This window comes from Neoarius graeffei, chromosome 13 (genome assembly GCF_027579695.1).
Source record: "Neoarius graeffei isolate fNeoGra1 chromosome 13, fNeoGra1.pri, whole genome shotgun sequence".
Taxonomy (NCBI): Eukaryota; Metazoa; Chordata; class Actinopteri; order Siluriformes; family Ariidae; genus Neoarius; species Neoarius graeffei.
Window position 1 is genome coordinate 62,172,722 of NC_083581.1, and position 21,330 is coordinate 62,194,051.

The 21,330-nt window shown below is 42.5% G+C and overlaps 1 protein-coding gene across 1 annotated transcript; it reads left to right on the top strand.

Moving 5' to 3' along the window:
* Positions 1-7,071: 7,071 nt before the first annotated feature.
* eno1a (enolase 1a, (alpha)) lies at positions 7,072-21,027 on the top strand. The gene is made up of 12 exons (XM_060938293.1): positions 7,072-7,181; positions 9,744-9,838; positions 12,538-12,633; positions 14,532-14,590; positions 15,337-15,406; positions 15,601-15,734; positions 15,842-16,064; positions 17,956-18,153; positions 18,734-18,935; positions 19,047-19,155; positions 19,249-19,307; positions 20,579-21,027. Exons 2-12 carry the CDS (start codon positions 9,754-9,756, stop codon positions 20,640-20,642), a joined length of 1,299 nt encoding a protein of 432 aa, XP_060794276.1. The 5' UTR covers positions 7,072-7,181; positions 9,744-9,753; the 3' UTR covers positions 20,643-21,027.
* Positions 21,028-21,330: the final 303 nt, after the last annotated feature.

Here is a 21,330-nt window from a genome sequence, read left to right on the forward strand (position 1 = left end):
ACCTCCATGCAATGTTGAAGAGGTGTGTCAGCCAAGACAGCCCAACAACATCCAGTGCCTTCAGGAACTCAGGACAAATCTCATCCACCCCCAGAGCCCGGCCACCGAAGAGCTTTTTAACCACCTCGGCAACCTCCAGACACCGTCCAATCCAGAGGCACCTCCAGACAGTGCCTCTGTATTGGACAGTGCCTCTGTGATGGGCGAGTCCTCCCAAGCGCCCTCAGACACTGCGTTGTCCTCGGACGACATGAAGGTGGGAATGAGGAGATCCTTGAAGAATTTGTTCCACCGCCAGACGATGTCCCCAGTTGAGGTCAACAGCACTCCATCCCCACTATAAACAGTCAGAACAGAGCACTGCTTCCCCTTCCTGAGCCACCAGACGGTTTGCCAGAATCTCTTTGAGGCTGACCAAAAGTCACTTTCCATGGCCTCACCGAACTCCTCCCACACCTGAGTTTTTGCTTCAGCAACCGCCAGAGCCGCATTCCACTTGGCCCGTCGGTATCTGTCAGCTGCCTCTGGAGACCCACAGGCTAACCAAGCCGATAGGACTCCTTCTTCAGCTTGACAGCTCCCCTCACCACAGGTATCCACCACCGGGTTTGGGGATTACCGCCATGACAGGCACCAACAACCTTGCAGCTCTGCACAGCCGCCTCAGCAGTGGAGGTATGGAACGTGGTCCACTCAGACTCAATGTCCCCATCCTCCCCGGGTATGCAGTTGAAGCTCTGCTGGAGGTGGCAGTTGAAGATCCAACGGACGGGAGCCTCCGCCAGATGTTCCCAGCATACCCTCACTACATGTTTGGGCCTACCAGGTCTGTCCGGCCTCCTCCCCCGCTATCTGATCCAACTCGCCACCAGGTAGTGGTCAGTTGACAGCTCTGCTCCTCTTTTCACCTGAGTGTCCAAGACATGCAATTGCAGATCAGGTGAAACGACTACAAAGTCAATAATCGATCTACAGCCAGTTTTGTCAGTCGGGGATCAGTACATCAGGGCTTCCGCCTTTGGCTGCCACCTGATCCACAATGCACTGGACCCTTACAGTACCTCCTGCAGGTGGTGGGTACACAAGAGAGTGGTTCCATATTGCTCATTCGGGCTAGGCCCGGCTGCACCCCTCAATAAGTAGGTGTTATATCCTATTTGCTGTTGTCTAACTAGTTTGGAGCTACTGTTCTAATCACAATTTCTAATTATTTCCAGCTGAAAAATTCAGCTATTCTGTTTGTCTCTGTGAGCAGTAGTTGGTTAGAGTAGCTTGCATTTCCGAGCTCCCATGACACACCTTAGTGACAGTCCCTAAAATTAGTCTATCAATATTAGTCTATGCAGTCTATCAGCAGTGTTACTGGCCTTGGAACAGTAAGAGGTCAGTGAGGCCATGACAGGTCGTGCGTGATGTGGACACTCAGGTACTGGAAACTGTCTAGACCACTCTCTTCACTAGGCCACTGTTGATCTTAAGGGGGTGGTAACTCCTCTTCTCCTATGTGCTGAAGTTCACTTTCACCTCCTTTCAGGAGGAGGTTGTTATCCTGTTATTCTGGCTTTTAATAGAGCTCCTCCAAGTAGGTCTTCTCATCATTATCAGAGAGCAGGCCCACCACAACAGTATTGCCAACAAACTTAACAATTGTGGTAGAGTTAGAAGTGGTCACACAGTCATAAGTGTACAATGAGTACAGCAAGGTGCTCAGGACACAACCCTTGAAAGCTTCTGTGCTGAGGGTGAGGGATGGTGAGACATGTCTGCCCACCCTTACTACTTGTATTGTGCCTGTCAGGAAGTTAGAGATCCACCGAGACAGGGATGGGCTAAGTGCCAGGTCCTCCAACTTGGTGGTGAGTTTGGAGGGGATTAAAAGTAGGCGGCCTTTCGATTTCATAAAATCGATGAAATTTAGTTCCCTCTGAAATTTGGTCATTGTGATGTATGTTTATTTTTGTAATATCTAAAAAAACCCCAAGCCATTCTGTGGCTGGGAAGTTATTTAATTTGAGGGGATTCCCTAGCAAATAACGTGCATGAAATTGCTCGCCTCGCGCAGTCAAGCAGACAGAGGAAGTCCATGAGCGCATGTGCACGCTTACCTTAGTCGTCGTCTTCTTCTTCATCTTTAGGGTTTTATGGCAGCTGACATCCAGTGTTGCATTACTGCCATCTACAGGTTTACCTTGACCATGCACTGATAGTCGCATCATTCTGCCGCTAAACGAACAGCTGATCACACCCAGGTGCTCACTGACCACCAATATTTATAAGTTTGGTCCTGCGTTTCCTTTCCTTTGCAACATAACATCTTTTCTTCTCACTTTCTGTTACTGTAGTCGGTCTTTCCAGTTTCATTCGCACACTCATGTCTGCCATTGTTCTCTCCTGTTTCAAATTTGTATCCCATAATGCCTTGCGTGAATGGGGAAAGCCCACCACGTGATGCATGATGTAGTATCTTGAATTGGGTCATGGTGAAGCAGGAAAAAATAACAGAGACTTTAGGGCCACATGGCCCTAAATTCATTAATTGTTCTATTTTTAAAAAACAAATAAAATTGGAAGTCTGTGATTCGAATTCAGTAGCTTTCGGTCCATTAAACAACAATAATTGGGCGTTGGGGAAAATTCTTTTTATGAACTAAACTTGAAACATCTGAAAGGCAGTCTACCTTTAAGCTATGTTCACATTACAAGCTTCATTGTTCAATTCAGATTTTTATTTATTTATTTTTTGTTCAGATCAGATTTGCCTATCTTGACTGTTCACATTCATAATTAGGGCCCGAGCCCTATGGGCGAAGGCCCTATTGTTCTTGTAAGAGTTCACTATTATTATTCTTCCGTCTTCTTCTTCTTCTTCTTCTTTATTTTTCTCCGCTGTTGGGCCATTTTCGGGGCGCTTGCCATGGGTGAAAACGCACGAAATTTGGCACCACTTCCGAGAATTGCCACCGCTACTCAGAACCAAAAGCCCAAACTTGGCCGGGGCTCAGGGCCTCTATAGCGCCCCCTAAGTCGTTGTGATTTTGGCCTCCCGCATTAAGGTGCCTGGTTGCCATATAGTTTGTAGTACTGGCATGCCATTTGGTGCGCATATGTATCTCGCTAAGCCGGACAAAAATGTAATGCCAATGCATTAGCCACGCCCAACAGGAAGTGAGGTAATTTCACTTTTGTGCGAAATGCATGGCCACGAAGACGGCGCAACTCCTCCTAGACCGTTCATAGGAATGTCACCAAAATTGATACACATCATCTACAGACATGGCTGACAAAAGTTACTAAATACGTTTCACGTAGGATAAACCGTTCAGAAGTTATACGTCAATCAATTTTCACTTCAAAATTTTACATGCTAAAAAATTCATAACAAATCTTCTAATTGCTCAAAACTGCTCATACTTCACACGCTAATCACTCATTGGGCTTCTGACATGTTACCCAATTTCTGTGATATTTCGCCACTGGGGGCGCTATTTTTGGGCAAAAAATCCAATCTTTCCTCAAATTTGGTCAAACTTCACGGCCACCCTCTTACTACCTCCCATGTCATGTATACCACATTTTGGGAATTTTCGTCCATGGGGGGCGCTGTTTTTGGCCGACGCAATTTCTTCAAAATGGGTTTTTGGTTAATAATTCCATAATGCTTTTCCTTCACACCACTACCTTGTGATAGTACGTTGCTGTTGTAGACACTTATTTTTCCAACTCATTATCGCTCATGTTCAGCACAGCGCCACCTACTGACATGGGAAAAACCAAAAAATTTATTCTTCAAAAATCTATATCTCATCTTCTATTTACTCAATTTTCATCACACTTCATACGCAAACTCTTCATAGCTCACCTGACATATACGCCAAATTTTGTGCACTTTCGCCCCTGGGGGTGCTGGTTATGGCAGAAATGATATTGCAGCTTCTGATTTGTCAACCTTGGCAAGCAAACTCTTTACAAGACCCTTATTGGGGCGCTTGCCATGGTCGACAACGCTCGAAATTTGGCTCCTTTTTCTTAGACTGCCACCGCTACTGAGAACCAGAAGCCCAGATCCAGGCGGGCCTCAGGGCCTCTATAGCGCCCCCTAACGTGTTGTGATTTTTGCCTCTCGCATTAAGGTGCCTGGTTGCCATGTAGTTTGTAGTAGTGGCATGCCCTTTGGTACGCATATGTATCTCACCAAGCCGGACAAAAATGTAATGCCAATGCATTAGCCACGCCCTACAGGAAGTGAGGTAATTTCACTTTTGTGCGAAATGCATGGCCACGAAGACGGCGCAACTCCTCCTAGACCGTTCATAGGAACGTCACCAAAATTGATACACATCATCTACACACATGGCTGACAAAAGTTGCTAAATATGTTTCACGTCGGGTTAACCGTTCAGAAGTTATACGTCAATCCTTTTTCAATTCAGAATTTTACATGCTTAAAAATTCATAACAAATCTTCTAATTGCTCAACACTGCTCATACTTCACACGCAAATCACTCATTGGGCTTCTGACATGTTACCCAATTTCTGTGATGTTTCGCCACTGGGGGCGCTATTTTTGGGCAAAAAATCCAATCTTTCCTCAAATTTGGTCAAACTTCATGGCCACCCTCTTACTACCTCCCATGTCATGTATACCACATTTTGGGAATTTTCGTCCATGGGGGGCGCTGTTTTTGGCCCACGCAATTGCTCCAAAACGGGTTTTTGGTAAATTATTCCATAATGCTTTTCCTTCACACCACTACCTTGTGATTGTACGTTGCTGTTGTAGACACTTATTTTTCCAACTCATAATCGCTCATGTACAGCATAGCGCCACCTACTGACATGGGAAAAACCAAAAAATTTATTCTTCAAAAATCTATATCTCATCTTCTATTTACTCAATTGTCATCAAACTTCATACGCAAACTCTTCATAGCTCACCTGACATATACGCCAAATTTTGTGCACTTTCGCCCCTGGGGGTGCTGATTATGGCAAAAATGATATTGCAGCTTCTGATTTGTCAAACTTGGCAAGCAAACTCTTTTCAAGACCCTTATTGAGGCGCTTGCCATGGTCGACAACGCACGAAGTGCGAGACCCTATTGTTGCCATGTGTCCAATTCTGTGCTTTGTCGCCATTGTGGGAGTAATGTCTCTTGCTGCAGAAGCTGTGGATGGTTTTTCGCAGGGACGCATGCCCCCGCCCCCCTTGGCCGCTGGCGCGAGGGCCCGTCGAGGCCGCTTGCGGCTTTAATTACAAGTGACCTGTATCTAACTGCAATGTCAACACATCTGTACTCTGAAATGGCATGTATGTTTACATTGATACATTTGTGCACCAGCTGCATCACCACCAACAGAAAAGTTATCAACAACAAAACAACAACAAAAACATTTATGAGACGACTCATGGTATGTAGGTTAGGCTAATTGGTGGCTCCAAATTGACCGTAGGTGTGAATGTGAGTGTGAATGGTTGTTTGTCTCTATATGTCAGCCCTGCGATGACCTGGTGACTTGTCCAGGGTGTACCCCACCTCTCACCCATAGTCAGCTGGGATAGGCTCCAGCTTGCCTGCGACCCTGTAGAACAGGATAAGCGGCTACAGATAATGGATGGATGGATGGAGTTATACATTGAGGTTTCTAGCATTTTCTATACTTGTGGAAACAGCACATGTAGTGCTGTTCTTCTATTAGACACCAGGTGCCGTAGTTACAGAGTCATTCTCTCTCAAGGTCAAACTGATTCTCTCTCACACACACTGCGTCAGTGGCAGCCATAGGCGATGCTTGGTTCAGCACAGCATCACTAAAGCAAGCACAGAACACACTCAGAGTCTGTTATCCAAAACATGGCCTTGTGTATGTGTACACAAGACTGTAAAGACTGTTTCTGAAACACTAGTGATGTATTTGCATACCATGTTATTTTTAAATGTGAAAGGAGATTGTACCATGGTACTAATTCAGATAGATAGATAGATAGATAGATAGATAGATAGATAGATAGATAGATCATGTATTATCATTGCACATTACTATATACCACACTCTATAATGTGAAACGCAACACATTCACCTCAGGACTGTGCACCTTACACAACACATATACCTCAGGACTGTGCACCTTACACACAACACATACACCTCAAGTCTGTGCACCTTACCTTACCTTGCAATACTTCATAATGTGTAATATTTTATCTTATAATGTGACTCTCTCATGCAATAATTTATAATGTGACTGTCTCTGTGCAATACTTTATATGTGCAATACCTCACTCCATAATGTGTAACACAACACATACACCTCAGACTGTGCACCTTACCCCCTCCTTTTTTTTCTCCCCCTTCCTCTCTCTCTCTCTCTCTCTCTCTCTCCACGCTGTTTGCACTGTTATTGGAGATGCTTTAATCTCACTGTATGTGTGTATAGTGACAATAAAGCCATTCTATTCTATTCTATACAACGAAACATTGTTTTCGGGCTCAGATCACAGCAGCATATCAATAAAATAAAAATAAAATAACTAAATAATATACATAACCTTTTTAAAAGCAGCATATTGGCATATAAGCAGCAGTGTAAATAGTATGAATGAATCAAATGCATCTTGTTTAATAATTAGAGCACATATTGGTCTATAATCATTAATATGTATTAACATCCCCTTTAAGGTGTTTTTCGTGTAAATATGTACAGTCCAAATCAAATGCACGTGGAATTATGCAATAACTGAATGTTGGAAAATTCCTCCTGGCCCCTGGATTCTGACTCAAGCCCAGGTGACGCATTCTGTCTGTTGCTGATGCTCTGCACGTAGGCTGCTGGGTAACGCCTTTCAAATGAAAACTGATTTTATTTTAATTACCCAACAGAAACGCTTTGTATCAACGCTTAGATGCGACTCTAACTATTTTTATCAAGACACGTGTTCTGTTTCCGAATAAATAAAATGATGATAAAAGTTGTGATTCAGAGAAACGTGCGCTCGTGCATGCACAAGCATGACACGTGATACCAATTTGGCCAATCAGGTAACTCGAAAAGCCAGCACGCGCGGCTTCCTGATTTTTTTTTTTTTTCCGGGGTTATCACTGCGCACCACTGTAACCGTCCGCCTTCTCTGTGGAGAGAGTGAAGTGACCAGACTGCTGTCCTTGCACACAGCTAGGCGAGGTGAGGCCAAATTTAAACATTTTCCTACAAAAATATTGCTCTTGTTCAAATGTCCCCGACGAGGACAGATTTAACCTTCGTGACAGGATGTTTTTGAGGACGGAAGTGCGCTAGCTATCAGAGTTAACCTGGATGCTAATAGTATTAATTTAACGTTACATTAGCTAGGCGGGATTTTAATCATTCACAGAGTTAAAGTTGGGCTTTTTAAATCCCGTCTGAGATAGTATAAGCTATTTTAGGCCGCCTGTCGATTTATGGCTGCTCTCTGAGGAGGTGTGTTCATCTGTTTGCCAAGCGAATCATTTTGCTGAATCATTTGGCCTTGAAATGGAAACTGTTCGTGATTAAAATATGGCGAGTTGACAGTCTTCATCTTAATACTGGGTCTCTGTCAACGACAGAAGTGGGGTGTTTTGGGGTTTTTTTTCCTTACAACTCCGTTATGATGCTCCGAGATGGTAGAAGAACGAATGAACAAATGAGTCTTTTCGAATGAATCACCAAAACGAGTGAACCGATCAGTGACTCGTTCGTTTGATTCATCTTCCTTTCTGACCCCCTTTTTGTTTTTGTTTGTTTGTTTTTGTTTTTCCTTACAACTCCGTTATGTGAAGTAGAGATGGTAGAAGAACGAATGAACAAATGAGTCTTTTCGAATGAATCACCAAAACGAGTGAACCGATCAGTGACTCGTTCGTTTGATTCATCTTCCTTTCTGACTCCCTTTTTTTTCCATCTTTCACTAGTGCACTGACTCTTGTTCAAATGACTTCACAAAACTGCACACTTGGTGTCTTTTTGTAGTTATTAAAATCCCAAGCTACTTTCATATATTGTCTTGATAACATTGAGCAATAACTTATTTTAATATAGGCCGAATTTTACAGCCATGTACACTTAAAACATGTACAAGTAAAGTTATCAGGATGCTATTTTGTAAATAAGTTTGACAAGAAAATGAACGATTCAGGAAATGTTCTTTCCGGAAATGGCAGTCTACTAAATGAATCTTTTAAACGAACCGAGCGAAAAGAGCCGATTCAGTCTTAACTGAATGAGAATTCACATCTCTAATGTAAAATTGGTGCACGTATGGTAGTCACTTGATGACGTCAGAATCCGACCTCGTGTCTAACCTGGATTAGCATGTAAATGATGTATTGATTTCTGTGATCGTTGCCTGTGGAAAGAACACTAGTTTAATATTATATCCAGTTATATTGAACAAAAAATAAATTGAACTCCAGGAAGTATTTCCTTTTGTTTGTATCCTGTATGCAGTTTCAAAGTTGATGCTTGAAACCATGAACTGCTCAGTGCAGGGTACGGGACGCATGTGCTGCTGTCTGTCTTGTGGTTGTGGAGACGGCTTGCTGTTTTGTGACCATTGGCAAGTTTTCATTGACTTTTAAGGCCACAAGATTTTCTATTGGTCCAACTAAGGCACATGTATGTTTGACTTAAATGGTACATATTTGTAAAAATGTTTGCAGGGCCTCACTTAAGTTTGATTTTTTTAGTACTGGGTGTGCAGTTAATGAAAATCTGCTTCTAGCATTTTTAAGTATGCATTGCTTTAGTGTGGCTTGACTTTAGTGCTGTTTGGGCTCCAGTCTGGAACTTGGTATGACTGTCACCAAGAACAGGATTACTCATTTTCTATTTTCAGAATGACGGTGGAAAATTAGCAATTCTGGTGCTGGTGAGACATTTTGGCACATTGTTTGAAATTCATGCTCTTGACTCTAAGCCTTATTTAAGGTTTAAACACATCAATGCATACATTTTTATATTGTCCATGACCAGTACTCATCAATGCAGATCAGTTCAGTGTACCATTATTTGTGAACTGATCCTGTACTGGCTTCCATCTGCACCTGTAATCTTATGGAGACCTACGATTAAGCAGCACAATAGGAAGCCTTTACCACCTTACAGCTCCATTTGTCCTTGGTTTCCTCCTGAGTTTCAGTGCCCGTTCTCCCCATGGGCACATAGGTTTCCTGCCATCACCCGAAAACATGGCGTTAGGTTGATTGGCTCATAGGTGTGGAGTGTGTGCATGGTGCCCTGTGATGGACTGGACTGGTGTCCCATCCCGGGTGTATTCCTGCCTCATACCCACTGTTCCTGGGATAGGTTCTGGCTCTGACCAGGATAAAGTGGTTTACTGAAAGTGAGTGAGATTCATGACTTCGTGTAGAGTTTGCTAAGCCTCTGATGTCTTGCCTAAAAGGTCAAACAGAGGATTTGAAGATATCTGAATTCACTTGTGGTTGGCCCTTAAGAGCATTTGCATGCATATGCAATTCAGGAAACTGTACCTTTATCCCTTCAGTCCTTTTGTGACTGAGCGTTGTCGTTACTAGAATGAATCACGCGTGATGCACTGTCAGGTACTTTTTTACAACAAACCGTCTTCCAGAGTTGACTTGTGTGTAAAAAGCAAGACTGTTTTTTCAGTAACTTATCACACATTGCATTTCTTTAATAGGTTACATCATTGTGAATTGTGTGCTGCAGTGGTGTTTTTCCTGAGGGTTTTTTTTTTTTTAACAGATCCTGCAACATGTCTATCCTGAAGATCCACGCTCGTGAGATTTTTGACTCACGTGGAAACCCCACAGTTGAGGTTGATCTCTACACTAAGAAAGGTAATGATTTCCGTTATTGTCATGTCACAGAATAAAGATAATCTCATCACTAGCTCATGTTTCTGTTTTGCATTGGATTTAGAACATAACCCTTTGCACTTGGTGACTTCTTGTATGTGTGTAGACTCATTATCCATTCTGAACGTTCCCTCAGACAGAACTTAACCTGTTTCAGCAACCACATTTCAAAGGGGCTGTGAATGATGGTGTGTCAGGACTTGTTGGGCAAAAGATGGTGAATGCAGGCAGTGATTTTCTGAATGAATGAGCCATTGAGTTGCTTTCTCCATGATCAGTCTCCCATGTGCTGTCCAGTAGGCTGGAAGAAACGGATCAAGTGGTAGATGAATATAAATAGTCATTGTAACAGTATCCAGCCTGGATTGTGTTGCATCTCCACTGTAAAATGGAATAGAAGTCACTGATTAAGAGCATCTGCCAAGTGACTAAATGGAAATAAATACCACTTGGCTATGAAGAGTTGCCTTTTGCTTACTGTACCGCATGTGCATATACATCAAGAAGTCACTTTATAAAATTGGGTCCTTTAGACTTGGAACCACTACGTAGTCAAATATGTTAAACTGGAACCATGATTTGTCTAGCAACGCAGCAGTTTAACTCCTAACATGTGACTTGACTGTTAATGAAGCTCAGTGAGTAATTTTTTTTGAAGTTTGGGCCTCCAAGCTAGCAAATGGCTTGGTTAGCTTTCCAGAATGTACTGAGCTGAGGGACAGCCCCTCTGCCTGCAATCTGAGTGCAGCTTTAGTCATCATCTGCACTCATAGCTATTTTTGGTGAGCTGCTATAGTGTATGCTTTGGCCTCACTCTCTCTCACCCAGGCTTTCCAGTTTAACTCTGTCACTTTTTGTTTCCTAAATAAATCCTACTCGCACCTTAAGCAACAGTTTTGCAGTAATCGGAGACTCCTGATCATACAGAAGGTGATGGTGTTTCCTACATCTTGGTTTTTTTTTTTTTTTGCAAATGCAAAAATTTAAGAATGGAGCTTCCAAAGTACATATATGCAATACTATTTAAAGTAGTTGTCTGAATGAAGGAAGATGTATAGAGAAACATTTGTCCTTTGAGTTTATAGGAGTCTTTTTCTAAGACATTTCACACCTTCCATTGAGCTTACTGGATGTTGGTCATTATCCCAGCACTGGAATAATGCATGCTTTGGTGTAGGTGTCCAGTGTGTCCTGTATTACAAAAAGGAAAACCTGACTGGGTAGTGTGAGGTAGTAACAGATCACAATTGATTTCCCTATGACAACATGCTTGTATGTTTTTTTTTTTGTTTTTTTTTTTGTTTTTTTTTTCTCTCTTCCCACAGCATTTTACCAACATTAACAGCTCTATCAAATGTTGACTCGTATGGTTTGTTTAATATTGGAGAATGTGTGGAACAGGTTAATTTTTCACTTGTATTGCAACAGTCAAACAGATGTTTCAACAACCCTTTTCTCACTGTTTGGGGGTGCTTGCAGCTCATCATTGCTATGACCTGGGGATGGTGTGTGTGGTTGGGTTTTGTTTTTTTTTCTCTCCTCTCGCTCTTTTATCGCCATCTTCACCTCCTGTCACTTGTCTGGGATGGATTTTGTAAATGAAAACTCTTCTCGGCTACCAGCATTAGACGAGGAGCTGATGGACGAACGCACTGTCCGATGAGTAGTCGTTGCAAGTTCTAAACAGACAAATTTTTTACAAAAATGTGTGCTCTTGCATAGAACTGTCATATTACCAAGTCATGGCAAAGCACAGATCTTTATGAACCGAAGACTTTCACTTGGTGGAACACAAAGGAGCAGCTGTAAACATTATACAGCACTGACACTGGAGACTCCTTCCAAAAGTTCAAAATGGAAAATAAACATTTAAATCCTAGACTTGCCTTTTAGCCAAACTGCTGTCCGAGCCATGCTGTTGCATGGCGTTTCGCAGACACTCTTATCCAGAGCGATGTACAATGATTGCAGAAGTCAGGTACACACAGTGCTGAACTTGTAAACAAAGTTCCAGTGCCAACTGAACAGTGACAGCAGGGCCTAGTGTAATATTCTGTTGAAATATCAATACTCAAACAGCTAAGTAAACCAACCAACCATACAAAGTAAATGGAGAACTCAAAACAGCTAACCCCAGGCTGGACAGTATACAGCCTGGGTTGGTCTAGACTGAAACCCAGTTACACAGTGGGCAGGGAAGAGGTGAGTCTGCGCTTGAAGGTGGTCAGGGAGTCCTGGTTCCCCGTTAGTGGAACCGGGACAGATGGTAGAAAATTAATCAACACCTTACCAATTAGATGTAAGAATCCAACAGAAAGTTAAATGGTGGCTGAGGGTACAAGTACCCAGACTCCTCAAGCACAGAATCACTGCTCAGTTCAGATGTCTAAATCCATTTCATCTGCAGAATCTTAAGTGGTTTGACTCTAGTACAACAGAACTGGATTTAAAGATGAACGTGATTTGTGGAGCATGCTTATGTTCATGGTGTTTTTCATCTGCAGTATGTGAAAGAGTGGGTGGGGTTATGGGAAGCCCCTTGTATGGGCATCAGTCACTCCAGTGGTAGAGGGGAATTCTGGGGGAGTGAGTCACCTTAACTAGCTGGATTTGGGGGGGGGGCTGTATTGTTTGACAGTCGCTAAAATTATGTAAATTTAAATGTGTTGCTTTTTCCTTAGGTCTCTTCAGAGCTGCAGTGCCCAGCGGTGCTTCCACTGGCATCTATGAGGCCCTTGAGCTTCGCGACAATGACAAGACACGCTATCTGGGCAAAGGTGCAGTTAGAGAGGCTATTGCAAATTGTGATGTTCTGGATATGACTCTTTGTTAAGATTTGCTTAAGTGGTTAGATTTGATCAATAAGGCTCAGTGATGTGTTTTATGTTTTGGGGGAGGGGTTTATTAAAGTAGGTCTGCTGTAATGTGCTGCCCCCAAGGGTTTTCAGATTTTTAGTATCGGGCACCTCTTTTACTTGTTAACTCATGGAATCCTACAGTACAGAATTGGTTACGTTATTAAACCGGGCTTAAACATGCTCAATAACGTTTTGGCTATTAATTGGAGCTAGAGAATGCATAGAAGTCTTTATTACCTCTGAGGATTCCTAGACCCCACAATGAGTCTAAAGATTTAAAATGTATGTTTCCATCAGACATTATAGACAATCAGTGCAGAATTTTCTACAAACTATTTTTCTTTAAAGGGGAACTGAAGGCAAATTTTATCAAAATGCTCTCCTATCTCATTTTAGTTGAATGTAGGAATGCATTTTTGACCGCTATTTTGTCACTGCTATAGCAAGTTGAGTGTTTGAAATATGCTCTGTAATATCAGTCCATGTGTCAAAGCAATGGCCGTAAACGAGATTCATTGAGACCTGTGCGAGACATCGTAGGACGGAAGTAAAACGTACAGCGGAAATCAAAGTGACCGACATCTGCCAACGTCGTCAAAAGACGCGCGCGTCCTCTTTCGAATGCTGACGTAATCAAGCCGGAAGTTTTCCCTGTGTCCGAAATCACTCCCGACTCACTCTATAGTGTGGACGCCGTCTTGTAGTGCTGTCCGGAACCTTAGTGAGGATTGTGTGGGAAATGCACTTAGTATAATATGTATTTATCACAAAAACATGCATGTATTTATTATTTTGAAAACCTGCCAGCCGCCTGATCCGGCACGTTCTAATTGGGCGACGGTAATGATGTACATACCAGTGCAATGGACTAGTCCTTATCCTGTCATCTTTCCGACTCTTCTCTACTCCACGTTGGTTCGAAGTCGTGTGGAATAATCTCCATCACTGATGAAGCTGCAAATCTCGAAATTAATCTAAATCAGAATGATGTGGCGATCTGGCCGCTGTGTAAACGGTTTTCAAAATGGCGGCACGTTTGAAATTTCGCACGAGTCTTGTGAAGATCACGTGGATGAGCGATGCCTGCCGTGGACCAAACAAACTACATTCAACGTGGCTAAAAACCAAAAAGGCTGATAAGTGTAATATGCCAATACGAGCCAGGATATAAGGTTAATAAAACCGAAAACGTAATTGAATAACATGTTAAGAAATAAAGCAAGTTTAAAAATGACTTCGGTTCCCCTTTAATTATTGCTACCTAATGCTGAACGTTTGTCTCTGTGCTTATGTGCTTTTCAATAAGGACATTTCCCCAATAGTTTAAATGTACATGCGGTCGCTTTGCCTCAGCCACCTAACCATCAATTATTTACTGTTTCCGACACTTCCAGGTCTTCAGTAATGTAGATCTGTCACTGTACTCTGCTTATCTTTCTTCCCGTTTTTCCATCTTTCCTCTTTTGACACTTTCTTCCTCCTCTGTCAGGGGTGAAAAGAGCTGTAAAATATGTAAATGAGTACTTGGCCCCAGCTTTGTGTAACCAGGTAAATGTGTGTGCAGTAACCTGAAGTAAGGGTCATCTCAGCTGTGTGTACCAAAGCATGAGGCATTTGGTTTGTTTTTGCAACTAACAGATAAGTCTGAAGTCCTGAGAAACATTTGAAACTCTCCAATGTATGCTAAAGCTCCCTTACCTGAATGCAAATAAATAACCGGGGACAATTTCAGGGGCCTGTGGTCTAATGTTTTAACCCTGCCAACTCTGCATGTTCCTCTCAACTCGGGTCAGTGATGATTTGCTTGTGCGTTGCAGGTGTCTCAAAAGCTGTTGAGCATATCAATAAAACAATTGCACCTGCCCTGGTTAGCCAGGTAGGAAGATTTATTGTTTGACTAACTCAACAATGTGTGTTATTGCAGGTCATAGATTTTTTTTTTTTTTTTTTTTTTTTTTTTAAATCTGGTTAAGATGAGTAGTAATTTGATTGTGATTCATAGACAGACAGTTTCATGGGAGTAATTAATTTGCTCAGGACAATGCAATTTATACCCTTCCCTCCAGAACTATTGGTACCCTTCATGAAAATAAGCAGACCATAGAATGTGTAACAAGTGGTGTTGAGCTCGACCGTGATTTTGTTGAAGCATTTATTTAATGCAAAATTTGAGGTGTCGTTTTTCTACTAAACTTATCTACATATTTTGTGATGCCTGCCCTAGAGAAATTAACATTTGTCCAGTCTCTTATTGTAATGTCTAAAAGTTTGGAGACATTTGTCTTGGTTTACTCTTCACTAGTTGTGTACAACTTCCTATGTATATACTGTTGAAACAAGACATGAGGGCAAAAGGGTCAGTTTCTGCTTTTTTTTTTTTTTTTTGGACTGGGCATTTTGAATGGTTATTTTCTATAGTCTTTTTTTTTTTTTTTGCTCATTTTCGTGAAGGGGGGCCAATAATTCTGGAAGGCATGGTACACCATTTTAACCATTGTATGCTGTGAATCTGTTTAACTTTGCACCAGCTTTGTGTTGACTGCATGATCTCTAACCCAGCCTTATGGCGGAACACTTGCTTCCATCAGGTTTACACTTATGATTTTTCTTTTTATCAAACAGGATGTGTCTGTCATGGAGCAGGAGAAGATTGACAAGCTGATGCTTGATATGGATGGTACAGACAACAAATGTAAGCTACACTGTCAAATGTAGATTGTGAAAATGGCAAAGTTCAGATATTTTATAGAGATGGGAATGTGTATAGTTGTACAGCTGAACAAAGATGATGTGTGAATATAATTTTTATAGGAAATTCAATTTGGTAAATGGGTTAGCTCAGTTTGTAGCTTTTGTAAAGTGTCGTACTTTTTTGTAAATCCTCAGCTAAATTTGGTGCAAATGCCATCCTGGGTGTGTCCCTGGCTGTGTGCAAGGCTGGTGCTGCAGAGAAGGGCGTCCCACTCTACCGCCATATTGCTGACCTTGCTGGAAATCCAGAGGTTATCCTCCCAGTGCCTGTAAGCATGCATTGTGCTCAGGCCAGAGCGTAATCTGTCCTTTTCTCTTCGGTATCGCTTGTAGAAAGTTCTGGCACTCTAATAATAAAGCCGTTTGTGTTCCCAAGGCCTTCAACGTCATCAACGGGGGTTCCCACGCCGGCAACAAGCTGGCCATGCAGGAGTTCATGATCCTCCCAGTCGGTGCAAGCAACTTCAAAGAGGCCATGCGCATCGGTGCTGAGGTCTACCACAACCTGAAGAATGTCATCAAGGAGAAATATGGCAAAGATGCAACCAACGTGGGAGACGAAGGTGGCTTTGCCCCCAACATCTTGGAGAACAAAGAAGGTGAGAGGCACAGGACTGGCAGTTGGAGTTATTGTGCTTCCTTCTGCAAAAAGTTAGGTTTTTTGTGTGCATGCGCGCAATACACGATTATGAAATTGCAGCTGGAGCACAGATCAAGAGTAATGCAGCTCATTTGGTTACGTAATGTTAATACTTTAAAATGTTTTTAATATAAAATTGTCCCTAAATTAAGTATGATGTGATAATGTAGCAGTACAAAAAAAATCATAACTTTGAGCATGGTACAACCTCATTCTCTAATTTTGCTATACAGGAAGTTTGTAAAAGTTGTTTTTCACATCTGGTTCAGGTGTGGGGCAACAAAACCCAAAGCCTGACCTTGAGTGGTGAAAGTTTGTTCCACCCAGTATAACTGGTGAAGCTCTGTTGCTCATTTAATGAAATTTTAGCTTATGAAAGCTCAGCCAAATGAATATTAGGCTGTTGATAGTCCACCTCGAACGGTGGAGCTTTCTACATAACTACAAATGCTGTTTTGTATACGTAGTATTTAATCGTAACATCAGACTGCATTGATTTTTGGCTAGCACACGAACCATTGCCCTTGGTTAATCGAGTAATGTGTCAAAAGCAGTACACACTTGCTAGTCCTGGTCAAAAAGGTCCCTGCACATTTCCACATGTAGCTGTTCCATCTCATGTCCACACCCACTTTCTTTTCTTAAAATTCCACTTTTGACCCTTTATGCCGCTTTTCCACTACTAACGCGGCTGAGTTGGGCTGAGCCGTGCCGTGCTGAGTGGGGCTGTTGGAGTTGCATTTCGACTACAACCGCGCTGAACCGTGCTGGCTGGAAGTGGGTGGACACATTGGGTGGAGTTAGCGAAAGTGGGTGGACGTCACGTGATGTCGTTAGGTGGCGCAAACAGTGACATCAGTGACCTTTTAAGTGGTAGTCTCACAACCCGGATAGTAAACAATAAACATGGAGGACATGGAGTCGTTAGTGTTGCTGGTCTTGGTGCTGTGGCTTGTTGTCACCGACAACGCCAACAGATACTGGCAAGAGCGTATAGATGAGGCAAGGCGCATAAGGCTTCAGAAATTCTCGTAATTCGTAATTCTTCCGGGTTTACGGTGTTTACAGATCCCAGCGTGCTCGCGGGGCGTGTGAGCATGTGAGGACACTCCTCCTCACCAATCAGTGCACAGGGGAGTGTCTCCTCACGCCCCTAGCCCCACTTGGCTCGGTTTGGCTCGCTTCAGCCCCACTCCAAAACGGTGCGAGTTTTGGGTGCTAAGCAGGGCTGAAGCGAGCGGAGTCGTGCTGCTCTGAGATGGTCGAAACGCGAGCCGTGTCGGGCTGAAGCGAGCTGAAAAAGGGTAGTGGAAAAGGGCCATTAGTGTCCTTATTAAAACATAGAGGTCAGAAGAGTTCAAACTGTATTTAGTAATTACATGTACTGCAAAAATCTATGCTTTCTGCCATCAAACATTCCCAGCATAGATGGTTTAAACCAGGCTCTAATTTTAGTACTTTAGAATTGTAACTGGAAAGTCCTTCCTTAAGCTACAGCACAGGTTTCTGATTTCAGGCCAAGCCTCTGCAGGGGCTTTTGGGCACCTACAGCGAGACACGTTTTGCTGTGCTGAATGTCTCTCAGCTGCGGAACCCTGCTTTCTCAAATATCTAACACAAAAATGGGTCTACTTTTTGGATTCAGTTAGTCGGTACATCTGTAGTATTGTTTCATTGTCTAAGAAATGGCTTTCTTTTTAGAAAGCTGCAACATTAACCAAGAAAGGAAATTTCCTTTAGAGAGCATTTCTTCATGTAGACATTGCAAAAGAGCTTAAAAGCAGAAGAAGAATGCAACAGTGATGACCATCAGTTTATAGTTTAGACTTTAATTCTGTATTTCTCCCTAGCTCTTGAGCTGCTGAAGACTGCCATCAGCAAGGCTGGCTACACTGACAAGGTTGTGATTGGCATGGATGTGGCAGCCTCTGAATTTTACAAAGATGGCAAATATGACCTGGATTTCAAGTCACCTGATGATCCCAGCCGTTACATCAGCCATGACAAGCTGGCTGACCTCTACAAGAGCTTTGTGAAGGATTATCCTGGTCAGTTCTCTTTAAGAGTTTATCTGCTCTGAATGAGCATTATGGGTTTCTACAACACTTAAACTATTAAAGGCTTCAGCTATTAAACTATCGTATAGAACTTCCAATCTTGTAACGGGTAGCATGAAGCTGTCATGTTTTGCAGTGCTACTTTATACTCCAGCATTAAGCTGGACATGCTGTAATCACAATACCCTAATATCCAAACAGATTAGAGTTTAGTGTCAATGTACTGTAGTTCTTTGGACTTTTAAACAAATTGATTGGTCACAGCTCTAGTGTGTGTGTGGGGGGGGGAGACAAAGCATTTAATGGGTTAATTTTTATTGGGATAAGCCATCAATTGAGCCATGGTGATGTGCTCTGAAACTCGTGTGCCCTTGAGCGCACACAGCCCCCGTTTACTGTGGCTTTGGGCTTAAAGGGGCTCTGTGCAATTTATTTTAACAGATGACTGCATTTTTAATCCAGGCTCAATACAAAAGTGAATGCAAACTTTATTTCTGAAATATTTTTTGGGTTTTGCAGTTCGAGTCTGCTGTCCTTATTGTTCCAATGTTGTGTCGTTTCTCCCTCCCAGTTGTCTCCATTGAGGATCCCTTTGACCAGGATGACTGGGAAGCCTGGTCCAAGTTCACAGGCAGCACCAGCATCCAGGTGGTGGGTGATGATCTGACTGTGACCAACCCCAAACGCATCGCTAAGGCTGTATCAGAAAAGGCCTGCAACTGCCTGCTGCTGAAGGTCAACCAGATTGGCTCGGTCACAGAGTCCCTCCAGGCGTGAGTGACCACTCACTGATGGCGTTCAGTATTGAGCTTTTCATCAGCTAGCATGTACTGGAAAGTTTGTTTGCTGTAAAATGTATTTGTCTCTTTCCTGCCATTGTGTAGATGCAAGTTGGCTCAGTCCAGTGGCTGGGGTGTGATGGTAAGCCACCGTTCTGGAGAGACTGAGGATACTTTCATTGCTGATCTGGTGGTTGGCCTCTGTACTGGCCAGGTGAGTGACCTACAATAAATCTTCTATGTATTAATTAATGAAAACGATGTAACCTAAGTGGGGTTTTTTTTGTGTGTGTGTTCCTTAATTTAGATCAAGACTGGTGCTCCGTGCAGATCCGAGCGTCTGGCTAAGTACAATCAACTGCTCAGGTATAGTCATTACAAAGCGAGGTCACATGTTGGATTTAAAAATGTTGAAGTACGATATGAGTGGTGACCACACGGTTTTAACACCTTGCTGAGAGTCTGTACTGAAAAGAACCGAAAAGCCATTTATAACAAGTGTAAGGGCAGTTATTGAATTCCTTCAAATGTTTAAAAGCAGAGTAAGTAAGCAGTGATTCTCATGTCTTGTCTAATCCTGCTGTCAGAGATGGGGATAAGACTAAATTATACAGACTTCTCTCTTTATTTACAACTACCTTTAATGGGGGTGGGACACAACACAAAGCCTTCTGTGAAAATGCCAGCTTCTCACACGGTTCGTTGCCAGCAGCTGCCATTAGACTTGTTTGTGATTTAGTGTTTTCCATACACTCCTCAATACATATGTTATTTACCAGCTGGGAGGTCCGTATCGTGAAATACCGTGACCGAGGTCTTGAAAGTACTGACCGAGGCCCGTATTCAAGGCCGAGGTCACTGTATTTCACCATACGGACCAACTTTAAGCTGGTAAATGTGTTAATTGTTTTCTTTACCAAATTCTAACAAAGCGAGAGCGCTTGAAAGGGAAAACCAAGCCAAGCCGCTATTTTGAATCCTCATTCACGACTGTAATGCAAATTGCTTCCTCCTCGGTATACAAGTGCACTTCCATGGCAGGGGAAAAAAAAAAACTACATTTTGCTGCCTATGTAGTCCTCTATTTATACAAAATTGAGTCATTCAGGATTCAGCCATGTTTTTGCTCGACGTTAGCAACAGTTTTCAGGAGAAAGCTAAAATGTTTTATTTCTTCTTTCTCAGGGTAGTAAAACTCACTTTCGCTGTGAAGACTGTCGTTATCACTATCCATGATGTAAAATTAATGCTATTATCCTGAGAAATGCTGGCAAAAATTTATAAGATTTTTGATAATCTTGTAAATAAATCTTATAAATGTTGACAAAAAAATGCTACTATGTTTGTTGTGAATGAGTGAGTCGGCAGAGGTCCATAACCAGGGTCCGTATCATTGGCTGGCAAGCGGGTTCGTATCCTATCAGAGCGCAGGATTTGATGGAAACCAGGCCGCGAAAAAAAATAAATGGATGTGTTCTTCTGTACATAGTTCACACACATGCTAATAGTGATTAGCTTAAAATTATGGCGGCACTGCTTTTAATAAGGCAGTTGAAGAGAGACATGAGCAAGATGAATTTCATTCTGTCCTAATGTGAAAGGTTGTATGATTTTTTATTTATTATTTTTGTGTGTAGGATTGAGGAAGAGCTTGGAGATAAGGCCCGCTTTGCTGGCCAGAACTTCAGGAAGCCCATCTGAAGAGCAGGCCTTTCTCAGGCCACTGTTTACCACACTCGCACTCCCACACATTTTAAGCCACGTTATATCACTCTCCAAAGTGGACGGATGTTGGAAAGGCATTGAAATTCAAGGTCCAAGTCTGTAGGCTGCAGCATGAATGTGTTTCTGTGCCAACTGAACACCCATCTTCCTATGCTTTGGCACCCAAATAATAGCACTGATCCTTTATCTGTTTTGTGATGTTTTTCACTTGTCTTGTACCAAGTCTGGTCCTCTAATTTGGAGTCAAGTTATTCAGTCATCTGCACTGTACGTAGTGTAACGTATGCTCATTGTGTGTTGCTGTTAAAGCTGTAGTGCTACTGTAAACTGTGGCGTAACAAATAAAGTTGTGTGGAAGTGTTGCTGAGTCAGTGTAAATGCTTTTGGAGGATACATAAGCACCTCTGTTCATAGATTTATCTATTTGACCCAACAGTGGGCAACCTGTAAATTATAAAGGATTGCTGGGCAGGAACATGAGTGGAGTGGAGGAAAAAATAATACCTCCTTGGTGTGAGTCGGGTAATAAGAGATGCCATCCTGACCAAAGCAGCGATGCGTGTGGAACAAGTGAAAGATACCCAGACAGTGCAACACGAGCCTGTAATATGAGTCTTACTACTGCTTTATACTTGTGTGCTTGGAACTTTGTGTTTTCATTATT

Excerpts from the sequence above, each read along its gene's own strand:
- eno1a (XM_060938293.1), top strand. The coding sequence starts at position 9,754 with ATGTCTATCCTGAAGATCCACGCTCGTGAGATTTTTGACTCACGTGGA. Across the intron at positions 15,407-15,600 it reads GGATGGTACAGACAACAAAT|CTAAATTTGGTGCAAATGCC; the intron begins GTAAGCTACACT and ends GTAAATCCTCAG. Across the intron at positions 16,065-17,955 it reads CATCTTGGAGAACAAAGAAG|CTCTTGAGCTGCTGAAGACT; the intron begins GTGAGAGGCACA and ends ATTTCTCCCTAG.